The sequence below is a fragment of the Falco punctatus genome (assembly GCF_963210335.1).
Source record: "Falco punctatus genome assembly, chromosome: 4".
Lineage (NCBI taxonomy): Eukaryota > Metazoa > Chordata > Aves > Falconiformes > Falconidae > Falco > Falco punctatus.
The window spans coordinates 26,075,771-26,101,894 of NC_137583.1; the positions used below are offsets into that span (position 1 = coordinate 26,075,771).

Consider the following 26,124-nt stretch of genomic DNA (forward strand, 5'->3'; position numbering starts at 1 on the left):
TTGCAGAGCAAATCCCACAGCCCCTGGCTTCCCCCAGAACCACACACAGCTCTAGTGGCTCATGCCTGAGCTGGCCCCAGCCGTCCCACCGTGGGCACAGTGGCTGCCTGTGGGCCCGGGCTGGCAGCAGCCCAAGCTCTCATGCTCTCCCAGGAATCCAAGAGATTTGATTCATAACTGGGTAATCAACTTGTGGCCTACAAGGCACTCAGCACAGCACAGCCAGACTTCTATTCAGGCTCAGCGATTACCTGTGCCTTTCTTCAGGGTCATACCCACCACTGAGCTCGCTGAGTGACCGCATCGATGAAATGTATGCTTTCCTGCTGAACCCTGATGGAGATGCTGATGCAAGAGCCACCACTCACCAATTACGTGCAGGCAGGAAGCTGGTGACATTGATCAGACTGACAATTTACATGCTGCTCACACTAGCCAGGAATCTGTTTGCTCTTTTGCAGTGGTCTGTCAGGGTGGCACTGGGCCGGGGCTCATCAGACAGCAGCAAGCCACGGCGTGAGAGCAGTGCAGCAGGGCAGGACAGCACTGACCGGCAAGCAAGAACGTTTTGCTTCGGCTTTTTCTTATGCAAAGTCTGTGTCCTGCAAGGGCAGTAGCCCTCTGTCATACCCAGAGTTGCAAAGATGCTGCCTGGGGATTTATTTACTTCTGCACTAAATTCAGCTTTGCCTAGGTCCGATGGAGCACAAGCATCACCTCTCCCTCAGGCAGGGAGCTGGGAGGAAGAGCACGGACCAGACCCATCCTCAGGCCCAGCAGCCTGAGCCCTAAAACATTTTTAAACCATGTCCATCCCACTTGGGTTCAATTTCTAAAACTGAAGAAATTGTATTCGTAAAAACATGAAGAGTACTGAAGTTTCTTCTGCTTCTCTGTGCAAATAAACCTGCACAAGCACAGCCCCATCGCTGCACAAAGCGCCGCAGCCCCCACCCCACAGCCCCCTGCCCCGGGCAGCCAGACCCGCACCCACAGCTGGTGCCGTTTCAGTCCTTTGTACCGACAACACTCGCTGGACTCCACAGAACAGCCACAGAGCTTTGCTTCAAGATCACGTCTCCCTGCTTTCCCCACCTGACTGCAGGGAAAGCTTTAAATTATCTCTTCCGAAGAAGCATTAACATAGTTCATGTGAAAAGGCCACGTGGAAATGAATTTCATAGCAACTTAAGCAGCCTAACAGCAGAGCAAACCACGCAGCCACAGCTCACCGTCTGCACCTAACGAAACCCAGGCAGCGGACACAACACCAAAAATCTCACACTTTGTTCCCACTTTTCCCCTGGGGAACATCCCTGCCGGTCCACAGGAAACAACTCGAAGCAGCCTGGCAGCAACTCTAAAGGTGACACTGGAGAGAAGAGCCTGTGGTTCCCCTTCGAGGAAATAACGGTTCGCAAGAGGCTGGGTCAGGGATGAGAAGACGACAGCTCCGGGTTGAACTGAAGCCACGAGGCGGGGGGAGGGGAGGGAAAGGTGAACTGGAGACAATGGCAGCCACCAGGGAGGGGACCGTGTGCTCTCAGCAAGGCCGGGTTTGTGGCAGTGCCCCCCTGCCCTGTCCTGTTCGGAAGCTGCTGCTCCAGCACACAGCTCCTGCATCTTCCCACACACCTGCACAGGGCTGGAACGACACCTTTGGTGAGAAATAGTTCCAAGTCCCAGCAAAAACCAAGTAACAAGTGAACAAGAGCGATGGGTCTTTGTTTCAACGAAGAGGGCTATGATAAACCACAGAGGTACCCCTGAAAGAAGGTTATGCACGAGAGCAAAACACAGGTACTGCTCAAGGCAAGACGGCAAAAGTCGGGGGCTCCATCACTGGAACATCTTTTCTACCAATATTGTGACTCCTTGCAAGCCTGCTTCAGCAGACCACGCTTTAAAGATAATTTGACACTGCTGCACCAGTAAACGGTACCAAACATGTTTTTCCTGTTGCTCACAGTATTGCAGGCACAGAAAACCCCACAGAGCACAGGGCCTGAAGGCATCACAGCACAGGCAGCGGGATGCAGGCAGCTCCTCCACCCAGCCCTTGGTGGGGAAGGGCAAGCGGTCCCTGAGCACAACCAGCACACCAGCAGCGAGCATGTCCATGGGCACGAGCATCGCCGCTTGGGCTGCTTCCATGTCAAACACATAGCCACAGATAAAACTTGCCCTTGACAGTTTCCAGCAAGTTAATATATTTTTATTGATAAAAGATCTCATCTGCTAGTCAGACAACTGCAGAGGGATACGGATGACAGTTATTCTTCTCTTGCTGCTGCCAATACCAAATAAAATACACTCTTTTACTAAGCAGCAAAAATAAGAAAAGGCAAAGTCAGCTTTTTTTCCCTGAGCAGCGTTAGTATCTCAGCATCACGTAGAACTGTTTGTTATCTTTCACATGCCTTGAGAATCATTTTATTATAGCATAACATCTCCATGAGAACGGGGCTCCCACAGCACTCTCCTTTGCACCCTCCGGGTTGCCCAAAATGGCACAAAGACCCCCCAAAACACCTCCTGCCTGCAGGACACCATCTTTCTAGACCCCCTCACCAGTGTCACCTGGGTGGGCAGAGGCTGCACCACCCACCTCACTGCCCTCCCAACAGCTGCACTTTGCAGAACCTAGCTCGGACCCATGCACCAGGTCTCCGGAGCCAGGGGCAGGCCACTGACCCAACCACCCTCTCCAAATCCCCTCCTTTAACCAGAGGCACAACCAGACATGCCAGGAAAATGAGAGAAGAGCTTTTCAATTACAGGGCTGAAGACATGTGCAGGCTGGCAGGAGAAGGAGCTGGGCTCCGGCAGAGCCAGGGAAGCACCAGAAGGTGCTGGGAGGGAGCAAGGCAGATACATCTTCATCCCACGGGAACTGTCACCAGCTGCCTGTGCTGACAGTGCAGGCAGGAGCAGCAAGCATGTGCCCTCGCGCAAGGGGCAGATGGCACACCATGAGAGCTAGAGAAGTTAATTAGCAAGACAAAAGAAAGCAGCAAGTTGCAGCAAGGCTGTGAAGATCTGCTTATGCACCAGACCTGGGGCATCCCAGAGGTACCAGGGATGTGAGGAGACAGGACCTGGGCAAGAGGGTGCTTGGCATCTTCAGGATGGGCACATCTGGAAGAAGGGAAGGCTGCGCATCCCACCTCCACCCTAAAACCCACGATGCTATCCTACATAAAGGAACTACCCAGCAGCAGGTATCCCTTCCCACTGGAGATAACCCCAGAAAGGAGAAACTTGAAGGAGCTGCTAATTTTCAGGTAACGCATGTGGCACCTTCATTTGTTCTGCTGCTGACATCTCCTTGCTAATCGTTGCCAGCCCATGTTTGACCAAACACTCTAGAGAAGAAACTAAATTTGGGAAAATGGAGCAAACTTCTTTGCATCCTGCTACAAGCGTCAGCTGGGATCTGGTGATGCTGTGCATAAAGGGGTAACGACCATGTACTGACACAGCAAAGACAGTTTTCTGACACCTGTGACCAGCACCCGATGAAACTTCTCTATTTCTAAGAGAGTGGCAGCAATACTTGCTTCAGTACAAACACAAACGTCTGGAGCTTTTTGAGAAAGGAGGAGCCCAAGACAAAGATGAAATGGTTTTGCCTCCAGCAAACAGAGCGCAGAAAGACCAAAGGTGCAGCAGTGAAATCCTGCCCTAAAGCTGCAAACGGTGGGAAAATTAAATATAAACTTGAAATGACGCTACATTGGCCTGTTACCTTCCTAGAGCAACTCCGATATTTATTAATGCATCCTGATTAGATGACCTTTTACAGGATAATGCAAAGAAGGTCATTTTAATGATTATTTTGTCTACAATTTAAATAATCATGCATTCTACTAATAGCTCTGACTATAATTAGGTTTGCCGACTGCATTACATTACACATGCCTGACTTCAGCTCCTGAAGACCTTGCCATATTTGAGAAAGCTTCAGCTTGAACAGTCACACCAGCTCTGCCTCCAGTGAACAGGAGAGCACAGAAGCGTCAGAGCTTGTAATGAAAAATGGCAGAGTTTAACACTGGAACCGGTGGGGCTGGGCTGGCCATCCTCTCCAGAACAGCTCACCAGACCTCACTTCGGGGATGCTGGGGAGAGCACCCAACCTGCTGGCACATTAATGTGAAAGCTACAGTGAAGCTCAGAGGTTTTGGAGGAATGCATGCCCTGGCAGTCGTGGGAGCCCAGGCCAGCGATGTGGGGCAGGTGAGCATGCAGCCCTCAGCACCAGCACAGCACACGTTTGGACCAAGTCACAAAAGTAAAACGTAAAAATGCCTCTGCCCTCAGCTAGCCAGTGCTGTGTGAGACACACTGTCCTCAGCAATGCCACTGCCCAAAACACTGACCCACTATCACATCTTCAGTCATCAAAAACCTAAAAAGCAATCTAGCATGAAAGCAGTCTCTGTGTCTTAAGTACTAGCATTTATAGCTACAGCTTCATTTTCTGTTGCAAGAAGAGAATTAATGGTTTGGTGGTTGTTTTCGTTGGTTTTTTTTTTTTCTTAGAGTCCCTATCATCACCATACAATTAGTCCTCCTCTCCTAGACAGAAGATCCCTATTCGATAGGCTATCCAAGGTCAAACACACAGTCTTGCTTCCTCAAGGAGGTTCAAACAATCATATCAAACAGAAAGTGCTCTCAAGCAGGACTAGTTGACAGTAACAGAAAGAGACTTTGACAAAGAGGGTAGATCTGATTAGATATAAGGAAGAAACTCCCTGTGAGGGCGGCGAGGCGCTGGCACAGGCTGCCCTATCCCTGGCAGTGCTCAGGGCCAGGCTGGACGGGTCTGGGGGCACCCTGGGCTGGTGGGGGGTGTTCCTGCCCATGGCAGGGTTGGAACTAGGTGGTCTTGCAGGTCCCTTCCAACTCAAACCGCTCTATGACTCTATGACTAACATTTCACTGCTCTCCAGCTATTTTATGTTCTGAAAATGTCAGCCTCCCCCAGGATTATCTGCTTGGTATGTGCACAAACCACCATCCCATAAGCACTTAAGAACATACTTAAATAAAACTATTCTGTCTGAAGTTAAGTAACTACTATTACTCAGGTGTTTAAAATTAAGCATCCATATATACCGTAAGCATTTTACAGGATATAGTGGTTTTCTCCTTGATTCTCACAGAACTATTAGTACTACAAGATGCAGAGATCAAGGAACAAAGTTGGAATTCTTTTTTTTTCTTTTAATAATATTTTTCCCTGGGTTTCACAGCTAGCGTACTAGATTAGAGCATCTCTGAGGATGAAAAGCAGCAGCCAGCTGGAATTAACAGCTCCAGCCCCGGCTGGGAGCTGGGTGGAACTGCAGCATCTCTCCTTTGCAGCCCCAGCCGCTGCTCTGCACTGCCCCTGCAGATGCCAAGCCCGGGGATGCCATCTCACTGGATGCCATCTCACTGAATGAATCCCTTCTCTTCCAGCTCTGCAAAATCACGTGGCTTGCTGTAAGGATGAACACACTGTAAAGCTTAAAACCAATGCAATACATTAAACTCATTATTTCTGCAAGATTTCATTGGATATTGATATTTGTTAAAGGAAAGACAGTCACCAGATTACTGCACCAAATGAAAAAAAACGCAGAGCTATTGTCATTACAGCCTAGATGCTAGGTTGACTTAATTATAGGTCATTCTGGATTCATGCTGTGGTTATTAGCAACAACAGAGCAGAGGAAAACGCAAGCTTTGTATCACTTCAAAATGAAGCCCCTGTCCTCAGTTCATTCCCAAAGTAGGCAGGGCATTGCTGTTTGCTGAAGCAGTTTTCCATCTCCCAATTCAAAGCTCCTTAAGGATTATACTGCTCTAAGAAGCCTGACTGACAGTGCAAAAGGAACGAAGTTTGCCCTGCATGCATCCCCCAATTACACCCTGGCTGACAGTCATGCAGGAGCACAAACCCGAGGGCTTTGCTAAATAGCAAAAGAAACCCAGGTACAAAAGGGCTATTTTTGCTCCATGCTTTAAGTCCCAGGCATCTGCATTGCTCTCGTCATTTTCAGAAATAGTGTATTTAAAAATTAACTCACACCAACCGGGCAGCTTCTACCTGCCTGCCCGATGAGCCAGTGGCAATCGTCACCCAGCAGTAATAGCAAGCAACAGAGAACTTGATATGAGGGGATGTGGAAAGGCCCCTGATCAAGCAGCCCCTCTTAAAATGTGACAACTTAGATTTAATTTAGACCTCGCCCTTCTCAGGCAGAGGCTGCCCGCAGTAACCTACAGCCAGACAGCCATGGGGCAGGAGGAGACTGGCACGGGAGAGACCCGGGGCCAAGGAAGTGGGATCAGGCTGCCCAAGGGCTCCTCACTGCTCCTTGTTTGCCCCAGCACTGACAGGACTGGTGGGGAGAAAAAGAAAAGCATTACAGCCACCTTCGGCCAAAACTTCACACAGAAACAGGCGAAGCATCTCCCCCGGACCTGCTGCCTTTCCTGCTGGCTGCGAGCTGCCGTCCGGATGATGAGCAAGGATGAGAAAGCGGTGCCTGGGCGGGCAGGCTGCCCAGCGCCTGAGCAAAGCTCCGGAGGTGGCACCTTCATCACAGCCTTCTCTGCTCTCCCCCTGCCAAACCTCATTTTCCTTGAGCAAGGTTAAGTGGTTTCAGCATTTCCATCCCCACAGCCACCTTTGCCGGCACCTTTCTGCTGTTTCTGCACCACAGCAGGGAAGGTTCCCAGCTCTGCTGCCCCAGGGGCACCCACAGCAAGCTCCTCCTCCAGCTAGTTCGCACCTAAGGCAGCACTGTCAGATTTCACCTCTGTACACACAAATATCAAAACACCTATCTATACATGTATATTTTTGGATATATGACATATACCTCATAGACTGAGCAAAGTCTGCAGGGTGCTAGACTTGTGAGTGGGTCTCCGTGCCATTTTCTTTATGCTTTTTAAATGACAGAACAGGAGAGAAAGCATGTCAGAGCTAAATCCACATGGCCAGAAGGAATCTCACAGCATGACATTACTTAGCAGCAAAGGTCATAAAACCTCCAGCACTGCTGGCTGCACAGTGGAGCGAGCCCAACAGATGCCTCGCTGCCCAGCGGGCACAGGGTGGGCAGTGTGGGTGACAGGGGCTCTGCCACCCTGAGTGCTGGCACTGTGCAGAGGGACACAGACACATGTGTGCAAGCTCATTACAGCTTGCCTGGATGGCTGAACTCAACTCTCAGGGGAGTGCTCTCCTGCCACCCTTACCTCGCTGCTCCATGCCTTTGCCAGTTCTCTTCACCCTGCTTCAGCAGGCACCCGCTGCAGAGACAGTGAGTGAAATTGCACACCCCCCCCCCCCAAAAAAAAAAAAAAAAAAGACAAAAACCCCAGGGGCACAAAGGCAAGCAGCGGGAAGCCCTAGCTTCCCTCTCACACAGCTCTACCCTCCTGAGCAACCTGCTCCAGACGTGTGTGCTGGGACACACTCCGTGTGCACACACACGCTCGCACGCAGACCTCACCACTGCTCCCCTGCACGGATCCTGACTGTGCCCCTTCGGCAACGCCCAAAGCGTTCAGAGATGGAGAAAGAGGGATGCTTTCATCGCAGCCAAACCCCATCCTGCCAGCAGAGTGATGGAGTCCTGCCCTCGACCACCCATGCCTCGCTCCCTGTAGGCAGCGCAGCAAGCGGGCAGCAGCTCCTGCCCACACCTCCACTGGAAGACCCTGCTTGCTCCAGGCACTGCAAGGGCTTCAAGGGCTCATGTCTTGCAGCCCCACACCAGTGCCAGCCTGCCACCTTCCCCCGGGGCTGCTGTACAGCTGCAGAAAGGGCCATCAGTGCCACGGCTGCTCCCACGAAGGTGGTGCAGGACAGAGCTGCAGATACCTGGCTGCCACAGACAACCATAACCCTGGCCCAGGAACAATCCCCACCAACTACTTGGGGGTCAGGGTGTTCACACAGGGCCCCCACAGCCTGAGTACAGGTGCAGGACCAGAGTACTCGTGGATGCATTAGTCTCTTTTGGGCTGGCATCCCCACAGCATCCCCTTTCCCCCCGCACTAACTGATTTTAAGGTTTAACAGCCACCGGTACACCACAATTAGCAGTAACCTCTATGGAGAAGAAAGCCTTCGATGAGGAACATGATGCCCAGGGAGGGGAGATTTAAAAATCCAGGTAACACCTTGACTAATTGTCCGGTGTGAAGTGGAAATAAAACTGGGCTTATCAAACCACACACAAGCCCCTGTCTTAAATCCCCCGTTCTGGGGGCTGCTCCCACAGCATGCCCAGCAGCCACAAGGCAGCACACAGGAGCAGGACCCAGGCAGCTGCGGCACTGAGCTGGAAGACACCTACCAGGGCAGCTCAGACAGCTGGAACCAGCCAAAAGCTTCATCACCAGCTCATTAAAACCAACACTCTGCCAAGCATCCTCTCTGCAGGTGGAGGAGGGCTGTCAGGTAGGCTTCAGCATGCTGGAGGCAACACGCTGTGGAGCTGCAAGAACATGTGCCCCAAGAAATCCAGCATCAGGAGGTCAGGGTCAAAACGGGGTTTTGCACAGGCAGGTGCATTGATCAGCCACAAGCTGGGCACTGGGATAGAGTCACTGCTTTGCTAGAGCCAGAGCAGTGACCCGGTTCAAGGGTAGCTCTGGGAATGGGGGTGGGTGGGGGGTGGGTGGGTGTGTCAGTCAGGTACCATCCCACCCCATCCCTCTGGCTGGGGTACCCAGCAGCTCTGCCGTGGGGTTGCCCAGCAGTTTTTTTGAGACCAAAGCCCAGACAGATCTCTCCAATCCAAACCAGAAATTCTCCAAACCCAGTACAGTACAGGAGAAACCAGGCAAAAGGGGAAGCCAGCCAGTCTGCCCTTTGGCCGGAACAGAAACACACTTGTGGCAAAGGATCCCAGACCACTGTGACCCATGCCCACGTCCCCCACAGCCCAACACCGTGCCCAAAAGGGGCTGACACCCCCCGTGCCTCCCGCCCCTCCCCAGAGCTCCCAGTATGACAAGCATGGCACACAGCCCCGCCGCGGGCCGGGCGACTGACAACGCGTGTTAAGCCTCCACCTTCAGCTGCCTGTTACGCCGCCTGCTCCCACTGGTTCTATTTTTAAGGGTGAGAGTTGTGGTGCACTGTCGTTTCCCCAATTCGATCTCTTTCCTCCTAGCAGTTCCCCAAATTAGCCAGTTTCCACGGTAAAACACAAAAACTGCCAGACAGACCTAAAAGGTGCTGGCAGAACCGTGCTGGGGAGCCCAAGCCAGCTCCGCTCTGCTGCTCCAGCTCTCACTCGCCCCCGAAAACCCAGGGATTCACCAGGAAATTAAGTCCTTGTGAAAATAAGGATGGGGAATTAGTTAGCAGGCGTTTGGGTGGTTTTCTTGTTTTTTTAAAGAATGGCAATATTGTTTTCCATAAGCCACACCTAGACTGGTATTTCTGAGTAATTCTGTTGTCCTTGATGATGCTGTCCAGTCAGTCCTGTGTTTTCCAAAGGAGTTTAAGCAAACACAGCAACACTGATGATGCAAACCACGAGCAAGCATAAAACATGCCTGCAGGTTTGCTGGTTTATTTTTTCTCCTTGAGAAAACCAAACATACATATCTGTTTAATTAAACCTGCAAGATGATATTGAACAGGCTTGGAAAAAAAACCTGTGTCTGCTCTTATGAGAAAGCCCCCAGGGTGAGGAGCAGGGATGCTGCAGGCGAGTGGCGGAGAGCCCCGACACCAGGTAACACCGAACCACCACGGGGCAATGCAGGACTGACATGGAAATAACGATGCAGGGCATTGATGCCTTTGGAAAAAGTGATGAGCTGAGGAGGAACAAGGACTGGCACTTCCCCCGGGGCTGACTCTGGTTTAGCAACACAGTGGGCATCTGTTAAACAACAGCTAATTCTTTCAGGTATTTCACTTGTGACAAAAGGAATTGATCAAGACCTTGAACCCAGCCCTGCCAAAGAGAGTGTCGTCTTCAGCTGAGGGCACACTGGCCAAAATCTTAAAGCAGTTTTTTAGCACTTAGTGCTTCATGCATTTTAGTGAACCCCAAGCCTAAAACCTCAGTTCAGGCAGCAGAACCTGGAAACATCATTTTACGGATAGGGAATCTGAGGCTGTGACTCAAGGAACAAGAGGGAGCCAGGGCAAGGCTGCAGGTTCAGCCCCAAACACACACCACTGTATGCCTGTATGCTGCCAGCACAGCAGGGAGAACAAGTTACTGGGTGATCTGGAAGTGGTTTAGGTGTCTCAAAACTATGAGAGCCCCCAGATCCATGAAAAACAATTAGAGATGTCCATGAAATAACAACACAGAAGTGTCATCAGCCAAGAAACCTGGAGGAACATCTCCTCCAAATTGCTGCGAAACAATAAGATCCAGGGAACACCGTGCTGTACCTTCAGGCAGGGCACTGGACCAGGTACTTACATCGGAGGCAGGGCCTTTATCAGCACCAGGGCAGGAGAAGGTAACGAACTCATGGCACCGCTTGTGCACAACAAAGCAGCAAACTGCAAAGAGAAAACAGTGACAGTGTCAGGGTACGTGAAGGGATGGGCACCACATGAATCCAGAGTTTAAGAAAACATAAAAAGCTATTATGTCTAATCTATGAGAACAGTCATCCAGGACTCAAGCATTTCTTTAAGGTTTAAAAATCTGCCACAGGTTTACTTATTGAATACTGTCAGCTGGACCAGCCGTTTCAGTAAAAGTAAGCAGAAGCAAAACGCTGAGCGAACGTCAAAGGAGGGCTGGGAACCCTTATGTTCGCTTTGAGCTCATTGTCACTTGTTGCACACGCTTTGAGGTCACTGCCATCTATAAAAAGAGGGAGAATCTGGCATTTGCGGGTATCTGAACTGAAAAGTGCACGTGTCCAAAAATGGAAGATTGTACCGATGGAACAGGTGGGCAATTTTCCTCCTACAGCTCTGCTTTTCTTCAGCAACTCCACAGCCTCCGTTTGCCAGACCAGAAGACACGTACATCTTCCTCATGCACGCATGTTGATGACAAAGTCACCCTTTCTGGGAACAGCGCAGGAAAATTAATCCCAACGTGCCACCACCCAGACTTCCAAGTTAAGTACCCAGAGCTAGATCCGCATCCCTTAAACCGCACGCTAATCAGAAGCTGCCAGCAGTCCATGCAGTCAAAGCGCTGTACTTAAAGGCTAATCTTTTCCCCTAAATACCAAATAAGCACCCTACTTTCAGCGATAAACCTTAAAAAAGGCCACTTGGCACTGCAGATAACGTCAACTGACAGCACAGGTCCTTCTCTGACGGTCTCAGCCTACCTCATCCTGCAGCTGGAGGTGACGTTACTGCTGTGAGAAGCTGGGGTGCCCCAGGCCTGGGGAACAGAGGCATCACCTCACACCCCACGTCCCCTCCTGCTGGGTGCCAGCCCCTCCAGCTCCAGCCGCGCTCCACACCGCAGCCGCACTGCGCCTCGTCCCCAGGGATGCGATCTCTGCTCCGAGAGGCACCACCGCACACAAAGGGAACCCAGGCAGGAACGGAGCAAAGGCAACAAGCGCCGGTTTTGTGAACAAAGCAAAGCTGCACAAAGGCTGCCTTTGTCCGGGGGGAACCTGGGCACCAGGCTCAGCTCCGTTCAGGGTTCTCATTGCCACATCCTTGCCCCAAGAGCCATAGTTACACTAAATAAAAGACAAACTGGAAGATGAGATGCAGCCTACTGGAGTTCAGAGAAACTGAGCGCATACAACTGATGGAGCAGTGCAAAAACAAAGCAGGTTTCAGTTGCATCAATATTGGACTTTTCTTAAGGAGCAAGGAAAAGGCAAGTGACATTTGCCATTAAACTCACAATCTCCTTATTGTGCCCTGCTACATCCAGCTTTAATTTTCCTTTCCGTATTTTTCTTTGTGAAACAAAGAAACACAGAAGGTTTTGGAGCTGCCAAAAACTCTCTCGTTATAGGACCTCTCCCTTGCTTTTCTGAGTCTAACAAATAAACATTTTTTAAAAACACTGTTCACCACCTCTGTCATTTGTATACAGAGACAGAAGCATCTGGGAAGCAGGAAGGAAGAAATCAGAACTCTATTAGTAAAGATTTGTCCTGAAATGTGTGTATAAACTCAATAAAGCTCCGCGACATGCTGGAGCATGGGCGCTGTCAGGAGGTTACACTCTGATGCCAGCACCCAGGGCTGTGGTGAGAGGTTCCCAGCAGAGCCTGAATAATTTCAGTTCAACTGAAGAAACAAGACTGCTACTGGGCTGAACATCCAGCATTCCTCCATGCCATATGTAAACAGGCTGTTGGACACAAACCTGACTCTGAAGAGTAGGTAACAAAGAAAAGCAGGTCCTTTGGTGCTTCCCCAGGTCCTGAGAAGCTTTTGCACTTTGGGGACAGCAATATCTGTTCCTGCTTGGGGAAAATAACCTTCCTGCCTTTGGGATGACAAGCTAGGGGAAAAAAAAAAAAAAAGCAGGAGTTGGCTGTGCTGGTCTTCCCACCAGTGACAGTTCACCCACAAACGACACCAGGTCGCCGGAGACTGCCTAGTTCTGCTTTATGTGGTGTGAACCAGGTGCTGGCAGCAGCTGCCCTCCCGCCCTCGCCTGGCACCCAGCATCCTGCTGGCTGGACACATCCAGGGATGCCTCCACACAGAGGCCAGGCTCTGCTCCGCAGGGCTTTGGAGAACAAAACTATTGCCAGTCTCTCCCAAGGGAACCCCCTTCTGAACACAAGGCATCGCTGCCAGCACCCACAGGACGCCAGCCCTGCCCGCAGCCCCCGTCCGGCTGGGCTCACCCCACCTATGCAGCACTGGGCGCAACGACAGATTTCCTGCAATTCAGGAGCAGGCAGAGGAAAGCAGCCGTCCCAAGGGCGGCTACCAGCACACAGAGCACTCGAGGTAGGGTAAGGATTGAAAAAAAGGTTCATTTCTATCCCTTGTAATGGTGGCTTCACCACCGTAGCTATTTCTGTGCGTGCTCACTGCTTTACTTCCCACATGCACCTCCCCCGAACAGGGCAAGGGCAAGCTGTCGGTTTGACTTTATAGAAATTCAGAAACCTGGCCTTGCTATTTTTGCCCTCACCAAGAGCTGCAGTACTTTGGTTTCAAAAGCAACACCCCGATCCCCTCTGCGCCAGGCGGACAGGACCGTGCCCTGCTCTGCCAGCGCATTAACAGGGATGCATCGCTCCCTGCGGTCTGCACCGCACGGCCAGCAGATGCAGCACATCAGCAGCACTGTGGGTTTCATGTATATTTGATTAAAAAATTTTAAAAAACAAACTCTTAAGTTCTGCCGCACACAGGAACCTGCAGTGGCTTTCTGTACTCTGCTCATGACACATTTAATGTGTCAGGCAGAAGTTAGGTGAGAAGGAGAAACAAGGGAGGAAGCTGAAGAAGCAAGGGAAAGGAGAACACAGGACTGGGAGGGGATGACTGGAGCAAGCGAAACCAGCCCTGGGTGAGCTGCTTGCTCTCACCCCTCCAAAGAAACTACAATAGAACACATTCATCCTACATTCTCACTTGCAGAAAAGGTGAAATGCCCATTTCCAGTGGCAAGAGAGACTAGAAGGCCAATGTCCAAGAAGCTCAAAACCACCCCAAACTTTCATTGCAGCCTCTCCCCCATATTCTTTTAAGATTTCATTGAAGAGCTGAATTATTAAAGACCGTGTTGAATACATACAGTAATACATCTGTCCTCAGAGGGCAGGAGGTAAGGAATACACTGGAAATTCAGTATTTTCTCTGCAAGTGGAAAAATAATTGCCACGTGTTCCAAACTTTCATATTACAGCTCAATTAAGCAAATGACAGCCAAATCACTGTAAGTCACCTTTGTGGTGACTGAATACTTAGCAAAAATAGCAGGTCCTCCAACAATCAATGTTAACATAGACTGTAAAGACAATCCATTGGGAGATGGTGAAGCATAACACTTCCCTAGACATCCAAAGCAAATGAGAGGCTCTCTGCTGATTGCAGTGGTGCGGGCTTTGCATCCAACACTTTGAAGGAAGCTCTGCAAGCATTGGAAAGACCCATTCAAGCATTTCATGCACGCTTAGCTGAATACTCAATCCACACAACAAGACAAGCCAATAGAATTAAATGGGTACAGGAGCTTATACCAGTAATCCTGCCTTAACTCCTAACTGTGCATCCTACCCAACAGATGTGAGAAGATTTAGTAGATCTTCCCTCCCGTGACTAATCCAGCACATTACGCTGGGAATAGATTGCTCGCTCTCCATCCTGCCGAGCAGGAGCCAGGCTCCGGCTCCCCACGAGCACAGTACCACAACAGGCAACGAGGCAGCTACGCATCTGGGCACAGCCAGTCTGCTGGGACGAGCACTGCTGTGACACTCCTGGCTTCATCACACTTAAGCATTTTAAGCCTGTATCTTTGTCAGTTTAGAAACTATAGCACAAGCAGCAGCTTTTCCAGGTTGCTAATTAGACAGTCAATTTGTAAATCTTATTATATGGATAATAAAGTTATCAAATCCCAGTGGTGAGCTGCAAAACGCCCCGAGTCATTTATGTACAAGAAAAATAAACATTAACCTTTACCATTTGTTATTACATAATGCAAGAATGATTGCTGGCCCCAAACTCTTTTTTAGAGCAATCTCCACTGTAGGTACCTGGGGAGTCGTGTGTCTTGGGGGGAGCGAAGGACATGAAACCCTACAAAAGACAAGGGGCAGAGTCCTGGAGCTCAGCCTCTCTCCACAGGCTTACCAGACTCGCTGGAACACACATTTTCAACAGCAGTCCCAGCAGAGTTCCTCAGATCAGGGGAGATTCGCACTAAAGCGTCACGGCAAGGTCACACGCCCCCATTCCCTGAGATCCCAACGCAGTTTCAGGAAGAAAGGGCTCCTAGAAGGCTTGTTTATAGAGCAAAGAAACCCCAATAGCAGCAGGGCATTTTCAGCCCCTAAGAACTAGCCTTATTTTGAATGATGAAAAAACAGAAAATGTTAATGTTGTTGCTTAAAAACATATATATATTTAAATACATACTCAAATGGCTTCTTGGGCTAAACCGCTGCTGAAAACCCTAAAGCAGTTTGTTCACAGAACCTGCCAACCAGAACTGCCTCCTCAAAACTTGTTCCAAGAGTACGAACGCTGCAGAGCACGTGTGCGGCTGCACCCCCTGCACAGGACAGGACCCTGGGGAAGTGAGGGCTGCCAGCGCAGCTCAGTAGTGGGCAGGACACCCATCACCTCCAGGCTGCTGACAGCCAGCCAAAGCAAGCTGCCGAACCCAGGGACACAGGCCAGCGAATTAAAGCTTTATCCAACAGCATGCGGTCGGGAGCAGTCATATGTTTGCATGTTTTGGAACAGTGCTGCAAATTGCTGCAGCAGACAGAAGCCCCTGGTAAGTCCTCAGCAACAGCAGGAGGGACAAATCCAGCACTTCACTGCACCACATGGAAATATTGCTGCAAGAAGCTGGGCAGAATCAGGACTTTTGTCACTGCAGACCCATGGCTGGTGACCGAGATGAGCTGCAAACTGAATGCTGATCTTGGAGATTGCTTCCCTCCAGCACTGCCTGCCCCACAGCTGCTGTGTGTGCTGCTTTGTAGGGCATGGTCTTGCCCTGAGCCTGAACCCCAGCAGTTGTCCTGTGTGGTCAACAGGACGAAGAGAATAATAAAATCCTCAGTGAAATTAAAAAAACAGGAGAGGACAGACCTTGACACTAGCCAAAGTACAATGGGAGAAGAGCAGGTGCTTCCAGCAGCGTGAAGCTGCTCTGGGAGCAGCCTGGCAGGTTTTAAGGTGCATCACCCCGACGTGTGGGAGAGCTGATGGGAACAGGCAGCTCCCAGCACACGTGTCAGAGGGCTGCGCAGGGCTCTGGCATGCCAAGTTATCAGCGTGGGGACTGCTTAACATACAGCGACCCACCACAAGCATCTTAGTAAGGCACCAGCCAGAGACACTAATAAGGATTTTTCTTGCAGCCACTGCAGCGCATCGCTATGGTGTAGGCAGTCCTGTGGGAATGGAGAGGCCCCTCGACACTCCCAGCAAAAGCAGCAAAAAGTTATTTGTCAGAGAGGACAGGAAAAGACACCACGGCATTTATGCCACTCCAGGCTTGCCAGGACAGGCTGGGCAGCTGACAGCCCTGGGCAGGGAGATGCTTGTCCGCCCCATGCTCTTGGGGGCTGCGCAGGAGCATGGTCCCCCCTGTTCCTGCCCACCCAGTGCAGGGAGCAGCACCAGCCCATGAGGCTGAAGCCACCTGTGCAAGGGGCTCCCACAGCCGATAGCCCAGGGCTCTGCTCCGCTCTCACACAGCCCAGGGAGGCCCAGGAGCAGCCCCGGCCACGCCGCCTTCCCCCACTGATGAGCAAGGCAGGTATTGCCACCTTTGTCCCACCAGGTTTGTTCACAGCAAACAGTGCCTGCTTGCTGCATGTCGCCCGCACAGGCATCTTCTCCTTCAGAGTATTTTCTTTTCTTCTGTTTACAGAATGTAAACAAATGCAAAAGAGTTTTCCCCTACCATATGCACCACAGCTCACCTCGCATGCTCCATCTCCATTCAGAAGCTTTCCCAAAAGCAGACAGTTGGGCAGTTTGCCCAAAGAGACAACAATGCTGAAAGATTTGCTCTTAGAATACAAAATCCTTCCCAGTTCAGTGGCTTCTGCCCAGGAAAAGCCCTTTATCAAAGCTATAAGCTCCTTATACTGGCATCAGGCTACCCAGGGAGCCATCCCAACACTAGCGCAGGTATTGCTAAGAATATGAAAGCCCAGAGAAGTCTCAGGGTTATGGTTTTATTTGCAGACTTCAAGTGTCCGAGACTGCTGAGCCTGTCCCGGACTGCAGCACAGCAGATCCAAGCGCTGGAGCTGTGTCTCTGCTTGTGCTGTTACTGCCAGGACACACGTTTGTCTGATGCAGCAGCTGGTCCTGCTCAGCGCAGGTTTCTGGGGGTCTTTTGGGTCCCCATTTTTCCAGCGTACTTTGACCTTGCTCTAGATCAGATTTGTGGGATGCTAGAAGCACACTCCAGAGGGAAAACTGCCTTGCCCTGTACCCTGGCCACACTGCATGGATCCACTCCATGAAAAGAGTGGGATGAATGCAAAGGGTCACGGATGCTGAAGGGAAAGCACACAGCCCAGAAAAGCCAGGAGAGCCCCAAACCTGCCTCTGAGATGCAGCAACCTTGACACAAGCTGTTGGTCACCTACATGGGGCCCTGGCACTAGCCCACAGCCAAGGGCTTAAAAATGCCAGGAGAGCACAAACCTACAACATAACATCCCTGGCAAGCACAGTAAGGCTGGCTCAAGACAATAAATCATTTCCTGACCCCTGCATGCTATCAGATTGGAGCCTGCCACATGAGATCTGATTAGCCTCATCTCCCACACGAAACATCGTTAGCTGGCAGGAAGGTATCCAGCCCTCCTCAAAAACCCAGACCCTGTGACAAATGCCTTCCTGCAGGAATGAACCCTGCCTAGCAACTCCACGCTGCACAAAGCAGCACTGCCTTTTATTTGATCTCCATTTGTTGCTCTAATTTCATTGCATGAACTCCTTGTCCTGATGTTCTGAAGGGGCTAAATCAATTCCCCCACCCCGAGCCCTTCATAAAATGAATAATTCAGGGAAGCCCTCTCACGGCTCCCCCCCAAGTACATCCTTTCCAGGAACATTCCCGCTGAAGGGAAGCCCTCCATCCACCTCCACCGGGCCAGGGAGAGGTCTGGGGGCAGCAGGAACAGTATGTCAAATAAGGCAGACAGATGGAGAATTAACAGAGACAGAAGAAGGTTCAAGCAAGATTCATTTAAAAAAAAAAATCAAACCTAGGGAGGAGTTAAAACCTCCCCAGAGAGCTGACAGAGCTGTGATTTAGCAGATGGTTCTAATATTGTGAAGCTCGAAGATTATTTTGAGCATATCTTAGTGCGTAGCTGCTCCCTTACAACCTGTGGAAATTCTCATTTCCTAAACAACAAGAGATTCAGGAAACAGCTTGGAATTCGGATTATCAGAAGTGGAGAAAACAAAATAACCAGAGAAAAAAAAATATTTTTAAAGGAGCTTTGTGTTGATCCACCTACGCCAGGCAATCCCACGGGGTCAGATGCATTGACACAGCTTTGCCTGATGATGTACTGAAACGCACTGCAGCCAGCAGTTGCCCACAATTTTCCATTCCCATGTAAAAAAATAAGACTCGCTACATCAAACGAAGTCAATGAAGCATGGTAATCATAAAATAAGGGGAAAGAAGGTTTTCAGGAGGGGAAGTCCTGAATTTCTGACAGCATTTTACAGCTTTTAATCACTTACAGCACATAGGGAGAAGCTGAGCTAAAATTTGTGCTATTAGGATTTAATCCCCAGCTTTGGTTAAAAGCCTTCTGGAGTTCTCGCAACACAACAAATACCTTCAGCTCCTCATGACTTCAGCAGTTTTCCCACTGTCTGCTCCAGGGAAACACAGCGAAAACAAGCGCGCTCTGGGATTTCTGGACAGCGATGCTCCTCTAGGGAAGCATGCCAGGAACCACTCTGGGGACCAAACGGCGGGGGTCACGGCAAGCCCAGGCTGATGCGCTGGCGGTGTGTGGTTAAGCCTGCTTAACACAAGACACAAAAACCTTGCCCCCTCCTCATTCAGCCCATGCCTGCCCAAGGAGCAACCCCAGGGAAGGATGGAGCCCCCCTCGCCCCACGGAGGACATGGGGTCTGGCAGTTTGCACTGCAGAGCCCCGGCAAGGTGGTCCGCACCACGGCATCGGGGCGGCAGGACGGTTACTGGAGGCGACAGAGGCTCCTGGGGAACACAGGGAGATGCCACTGATCCAAGTGAAAGAGAGGGGCGCAGGAGTGCTAAAAGGCATTTCTGCATGGTCAATGTCTCACAGAAAACAAAAGCCATTTTCCTTAAGGAGGAAAAAGAAGAAAGGACAGCACACAAGACACCAGGATTCTCTGCTGCAAGGTCTCGCCAGCCTTACTTCTGTAGGAGACTGATTGCCTGAACCGCTACAAAGACTTTCAATCCAAGAAAGCAATTCTTCTTCCGACCAGTTAATTCTGTGCTAATGGTACAAAGAAACCTTCATTACAGATTTGAAGAGGCCTGGCCTTGAAAATTAGTGCTGAGAAAGCTGTCATTTAGTGCCAGGAAGATAAAACTATTTCCTGGTATTTCTGAAGTGAAAGCAACAGGATATATATATATATATTTTTAAAATCTACACAATCTCCCAGTCATTATAAAAACAACTGGCACTGTCCATTCTGCTCCCTGGCAACTCCACCAGTGGTTCCCGAAGCGGGTCCACCTAGGACCCTACACAACAGGCAGGGCTTTCACCCACCATCACTCATCCCAGGCTGGCTTCGGGAAAGGGATGGAGCACAGACACAAACATGTGCAGAATCAGGGCCTGCCACAGGCTCCACATGTTACTCCCCACCGAGCATCCCCTTAGCTGATGCCATCTCCCCTTTTGGCAGGGAGAAGGGGATGCTCCTGCTCCTCCTGGCCCCCCAGCACCCTCCCCTGCTGCCGCGGGAAGTGCTGAGCCTTCCAGGCAAGGAGCTCGGCGATGGGGATTACGTGCCTGAAGAGCAGGAGCCCTCTCTTTTGGGCAAATCCCCGTCAGGGAAAGGGCAGGCTGAAACAGCCCTCTTTCTCTGGGCTCCTTGTCTGCCCGTACGTCCAGTACCAGCGCTGGCTGTTTGCACACACTTCCCATTTACTCTACATGGAGACTCCCCAGTTCTCCAAGAAAACTGACCCATGTCTCTTCTGCTTGCTTGATGTTTGGGAGGAGAAGGGGAACGTTAGCTTTCAAACAAGGCCGTGTCTGAAGAGATCCAGGATGCTGCAGGAAGAGCCCCTCTCAGGGGCCCGTCTCCCAGAGCTGGTGATGCTGACCAGCCGGCAGTGCCCGCCGCTCCGCACACCCACACCAGCGCTGGCGGCTATTTCCAGAGACACAAAGACGTTAATTTTACATTAGAGAGCCTCGTCCCAGCTCAGAATTTAAATACTTCATCAGCACTTCTCCCATACCAAGCTGTAACAGAGATTCACTTTCAGACTGAATAATTTAGCCCCATGTTCGCTCCTGGGCAGCACAACGCACTGAGAGGTGGCTGTGGCTCTGCCGGCAGTGTCGGTGGGACACAGCAGTGCCAGCAGCAGCTCGGTGAGCCCCACCGAGACCCCCAGCACCACCAGGGCCCAGGGAAGGAGGCACTTCCCAGCAGGAACAACCGGCAGCAGAACCCAGCTCACACCACGCTCCAGCACCAGCAGCAGGGCTTGCCACAGCCTCCAAAGCTGGGCAAGAGCCCAGGCTCTGCCAGCCCAACTCTACCCCATCCCTGACACCTCCATGAATTACACGTTTGAGGATTCCACAGGAACATTCCCATGTTACAGATGCCCTGGGATGGGGAGGAAAATGCATTCAGGTGCTGAGGGGTTTCACAGGCAGGATCTGGGCTGCTCCTCACATTGCCTCAGGCTGCGTATTTTGGGAGGTTCCTGCAGACACCATCATCTCCTCCTCCCCTCTTCTCCTGCAGTTCATGGATGACTGAACCTTTCAGCTTGTGCTGTCTCCACGCTCTGCTGCTCATCCACATTTCCACAGCATGTCCCACCCATGGCTCAGCATGGCAGCCACCTAATTCCCAAGACCAGTCTGGCAGACAAGACTCTGCTGCCCATGCCCCTCACCACACCACTGCCCACACTGCTTGCAGCACAGGCAGGATGCTCCAGAGAGCTCTCAACACATCCAGGCAGCAGCGTAACTATCCTCCATCCCTCCCACGTACCCTGCGCTCACTGAGTGGCTATCTTATCTATTCGTTTCCTTGTAAGCCTGTCATGACTTGTTCACTCTTTGAGCTCCTCCACTTTCTCATGCTCAAGGGCCAGATGAACTGAGCACAATCCAACACAAGTTCTGCACCAACCCCCGGTGCTGGCACCCACCCTCAGCCCTCGGCAGGAAGGGGGTGCAGTGGGCAAAGCAGGAATTCAAAGCATGCTCAGCTGTCCACGGTCCCCACACCGCAGCTCTGACCCTCGGCAAGGTCCCTGGATAGCTGCAGCAGCACCCATTGCTCCCGCAGGGAACTGCACATCCACTCCTGAACTCAAGAAAATACAAAGAATACAAAAATACAAAGCAAATACAGCTTTGCAGAATTCTAAGAGGAAACCTTAACTGCTCCCTTTGTACCTGGGGGGCAGAGAGACCCTATAGATGATGTAGGGTCAGATGCCTCCCCTGCTCAGATCCCAGCCCAGGACTGGGGAACATCACCCTACAACGCCAAGCCACAGCGGCATTCAGGTGCTAAAGCTGAGGGGTAAAACTGGCATTTGTGGCTTCTCTGGGTAAGACCTTGTCAACAAAAATCAAGTGAATCCAGTGCCTGCAGTGTCCAACATGCAGAAGCAGCCCACAGCAGCTGTGCTGAAGAGCAGGCGGAGGAAGGCTACTCTGCCGTTTACTTCTAAAAAGAGGTATCTTTAATATTTTTTTTAAGGGGGTTAAATATTTTGAGCCCAGCCATGCACTTTTAGAAGGATTTGAGTACATATGAACAAAACATTCAAAAAAGTCTGCAGCTCTTATATGAAATACCAGCAACGGATTGACAACATCCTCTGCATGACAATGAATGTATTGAAGCCAGGCGGGATGAGGAACATCAATCATCCACAGCAATGTAATGGGTGTGGGTGGGGAAGGGGACGATGACAGCATTAGAGCTTAGATCAGGGAAAAGATCTTCATTTTCCCCCCACGTGCCAAAGAAACACCTAAAGCCACACGCAGGCTGCAAGGACGGGGGCTGCCTGGGCAGAGATGCTGCTCTGGGAAGCAGTGTGGGCACCACGACCCCGCTTCTGCGGCCCTTGCTGGCCCAGCGCTCACCGGGGACGGCAGAGGGTTGGTCCCTCCACCCAGGACAGGGCAAGAGTCCAGCTCCTGGTTCCTCTCCAGACTGCTCGGGCCAAAAAACCCACTTGGGAGCAGCGAGCTGAGTGCCCCAGCATCCAACAGACACCCCCCCCCCCGAACTGCTCCTTGCTCTGCACCAGCCGCGCAGGCAGGGGGGTCAGGTATGCAGCCAAGCCCCACCACAAAGCCCGCCACTACGAGACCAGCAAAAGCCCCCGGCAGAGCAGCTCACCGGTGGGAGCCCATCCAGGGGCTGCCTGCAGCCAGCGGAGCTGCAGCCCCAGCCTGCAACGAGGGCGGCCACACAGACCACGCAGACACACGCCAAACCGCTCCCCTGCTCCCCGAGCTCTGCTCCCTCCCGGGATGCAGATGGGGCCAGCAGAGAAGTTGAAAGCAACAAGAACGAAGCCACCAATATGTTTCCCTGCACGAAGCGCTCAGGAACTACAGACACCTTTTTCTCTGCTCCTTTTGCCTGTGCCAGGTGCCGTTGCAGAGACCCACGCACAGGACCGGGGGGGGACCACACCAGCCGCAAGGGCTGCCCACACACCAGCCCCAACAGACATCCTGAATGAACGGCAGGGAAACATGCTATTCCCTAATCTTTAATTATAGCCAGGTGACATGCTGCAGAAACACTAAGAGGTAATTTTTCAAGTTGGAATTTGTTTCTTTCCATGTTAACATCCCCTCTAACCTGCTTCTTAAAAGCCCTAATTACAAGCCTCGTGACACAGCACGCAGAGAAGTTCGTCACTGCCTCAGACGGCGAGAGGGACAGCGCTGGGCTGCAGTGGGATGTCCCCAGCTCCTGGACCGGACCGCAGAAGCATCCTGTGACAGTCAAGGCAAGGGGGGACACGAACGTTTCCACAGCTCCTCTGGGGACCACAGGCACCAGAGGAAGAGCAGCCCGTGCTGACCCAGGCCAGGCTGAGGAGAGGCTTCTCAAGATGCAGGACTGATGGGCAAACCCAGCTTCTACCCTGGACAAGGGGGGGGTCAGGCAGCATCGAGGGAACTACTGCTGCAGCCCCCTCCAAGTCTGGTCCCTTTGCAAGGGGACAGGGTCTGGGTCCTTGGGGACATCCCAGGTACACCCCAGTGCCTGCAGCCAGCGCTGCTCACAAACACCCGCGCAACAGCTTCAGGACCTGTCCCAGCCCCCCAACGACACCTTCAGCACCTCCACCAGCAAGAGATGAAAAATAAGTACTCTGTGATTAATCAAAGCCCCGAGGGACCAGATTAAACAGTCTTGGCAATTAGTTCTGGATTTCTTACGAAGGCGCTGGAAGACAGCAGAAAGCTGCTGCAGTCCCTGGAGGATGAATGCCGAGTCCTCTTAAAACCCTGCCTCGCCTGCACCAGTTACACAACTCGCCGCTCACTTGCTCCTCAGGCTTGCTGTTGTGATGTGTTAAATTACAGATGGTTTCAATTAAAAGTGCATAGATAGAAAGGAGGCTTTGGAAAAAAAAAAAAGCCACACCAAGCCGCACATGACAAGAAAGAGAAGATCATTAAAAACTTGGCAGCCTACTTCGACTCTGGTGACCTGGTAATTTAATATTGTAATTGAAACTCCAGGTCAGCCTCGTGAAAGGAGGTAGAAATATGGAAAGGTATCCCTGCAGGATCGGTCCTGCCCAGAGAACAAGTCAAACATTAAGGAGAGGGTAGTCCCAGGCACAGATAACTCACCATCATCCCAATTATTAAGCTTGCATCCCAGAGCCCTAGAAGATGGCTGCTAACTTGCTTTGAAGACATTACTTTGTGTAATAGAGTATTAATCCCACTCAAGGAACATAAAAACCCAGTCCCCAAAGTGCTAATAATGTAACTCAGTTAAAGCTTAATTTTGTCACTTATCTCCAAGACAGAGGGGAACTTCACTCCCATTTTCTTCCTCACATTCCCCCCCCCCCGCCCCTTAAATTTCAGTATTCTGAACACTGTCATATTTCCAAAAGCAGAGACCAGGGTCATTAAGTAGAAATGCGCAGATAACACTACCTTCACTTCCAAATAAGCAAGAAGGCTTCAGGGACACCAGGCTGGTAAAGGATCTTTCAGTATTTAAACAGTTCACAGCGCGTACATCACCTGCCGTACCACTGCCACACGTCCGCATCCCACCACCTCCTCCAGCTTGTTCCCTCTCACCCCAGTTCTAGCTCTGCTGAAGCCTGGTGCCCACCTGGCTCTCCCAGCGCTGGTGCTGCCTGGCACAGCGGGCACTGGCCCCTTGCACCGCTCTCTCCACCCATGGTAAGCACCGTTACAACATTTTTTCACGTCAAGTGAAAAGCCACTCCAGCCTTGGTACCCACTACCAACCACCCTCCCTTTCCACCATCGGTCCATCTCCCCCAGGTCAATGAGATGGTTATTTTAAATTCCCTGCATTTGACCACAACAGGGTTTTTTTGTCCCTCCACCCCCCCAGCATTTCAAGATGCTCACCCCAGCAGCAGCTTTGTCAGGCTTGTCTGACATAACCAGGGTAACCTCCAGCGATGCTCTCGCAGCTGGGATTTAAAATTAGTGACAGTTTCTCAAAAGATGTCTTTCAAACACCACAGACCCAGGATTAGCCTGATGGGAGTAACAGGGTGTCAGACTGCACGGAGAGGATCAGGAGGCTCCCACAGCTGCTGGAGGGAGATGTGGGCTGGTTTCTCCAAGTTCGCTTCATGAACCTCAGCAGGATCCGCATGGGCAGCTGCTACTCAGTCCCATGAGGGCAATGGGATCTGCATAGATCTGTTTCAGGAATGTTACGGGTTTATCTGCCTAAAAGACCTGGTGTCACATAAGCCTCGATAGTGCACCAGAAGCCATGGGCGGGCAACCATACAGTTGGGCACCTGCCTGGAAACAGGGACACCTTGCTAAGGCGAGTGGATTTGGGAGCCTTTTCTACAAGTGGCAAGCATTAAACCAGTCTTCTGTATAAATCACGAAGTTTGCATACATTCAGAGCATCTCAGGATGATGGCATCAGGGGTCAGCCACATGCCTACGATGAAGTTTCAGCAGCTGACATGTGACCATCCTCTCTCACTGGCATCCCCACATCGACTGTGCTACAGCATCTCGGGGTGCAGATGTGCTCCAAACACACTGTCGTCCTCCTGAACCTGTAGCACATTGAAACCCGTAGATGGAAGCCAAAGCAGAATGATAATTTTGCCGCGTTCTTAAGCCTCTGGCCAAGAGGCTTCATAATTCTGGTATCAAAATTAATTTTCCATGGCACTGGAGATCCAGAGAGACTGAGCTGCTTTTTCTTCCTGAAGACGACAGCAAGAAGAATTATGCTGAGCACACATTGCAAGATAAAGCATTCATTTCCTTTAAATAGTCTATTTGGGGTACAGAGCTAAGCCCATATACACGGGTGAGAAGTTTCCTAAGCACCCTTAGCCAGCAGCGTCATGTCTTCCTTCCCTCCAGCAGCACTCGTGTTACCTCCAGAAACTTGTAACCAGGTGAGTCAAGGGCTGAATTTCAAAACTGGCCCTACCACAACTGCAAAGAATTTAAGGTCTTTGACCAACACCACAAACACAGAGCTACTGCACAACGAAGTTGGGGGCATTTATATACTACTAAAAAGACAGTGTGGTCTGTAAGCTCGTTCCCCTCTCTGTCCCTGTGTATTTCTAACAAAACCCAGGCTTTAAATCAATCAGACTAATCCAAATGTGGGGAGGTTTGTAAAGTAAATCTATTCAGAACAACAGAAGGGTGCAGGTGTTTACTTCTCACCTCATTTAACATGTATTAATGTGTATTAATTACATACACCACCTCACATCCAGCTCCAACACACTTTCCGGGTGCGCAGCAGGGCTCACGCCAGCCAGCATCCCAGTCAGTCGTGTGCCTGCCAGCCGCCCCAGCGCTGGCTGGGATGTTTTACATCCACACAGGGCTTAACATGGGGTGGGCATAACATACCAGTACCGTGTGCGGGCGAGCACCCGCCCTGCCTGCCTAGCCCTGCGATTCTGGTCACTGTGGTGAGCTGCCAGGTGACCCCTGTGACTCGTGCTGAAGCA

General features: G+C 51.2%; 1 protein-coding gene across 2 annotated transcripts in view; it reads right to left on the reverse strand.

Annotated features, from left to right (window-relative positions):
• PRKCB (protein kinase C beta) overlaps positions 1-26,124 on the reverse strand; it is a 129,501-nt gene that overhangs the window by 67,347 nt on the left and 36,030 nt on the right. For both annotated transcript variants that reach the window (XM_080384423.1, XM_080384422.1), the window contains exon 3: positions 10,464-10,546. In XM_080384423.1, the coding sequence (XP_080240549.1) occupies positions 10,464-10,546 (83 nt within the window). The remainder of the gene's footprint in view (positions 1-10,463; positions 10,547-26,124) is intronic.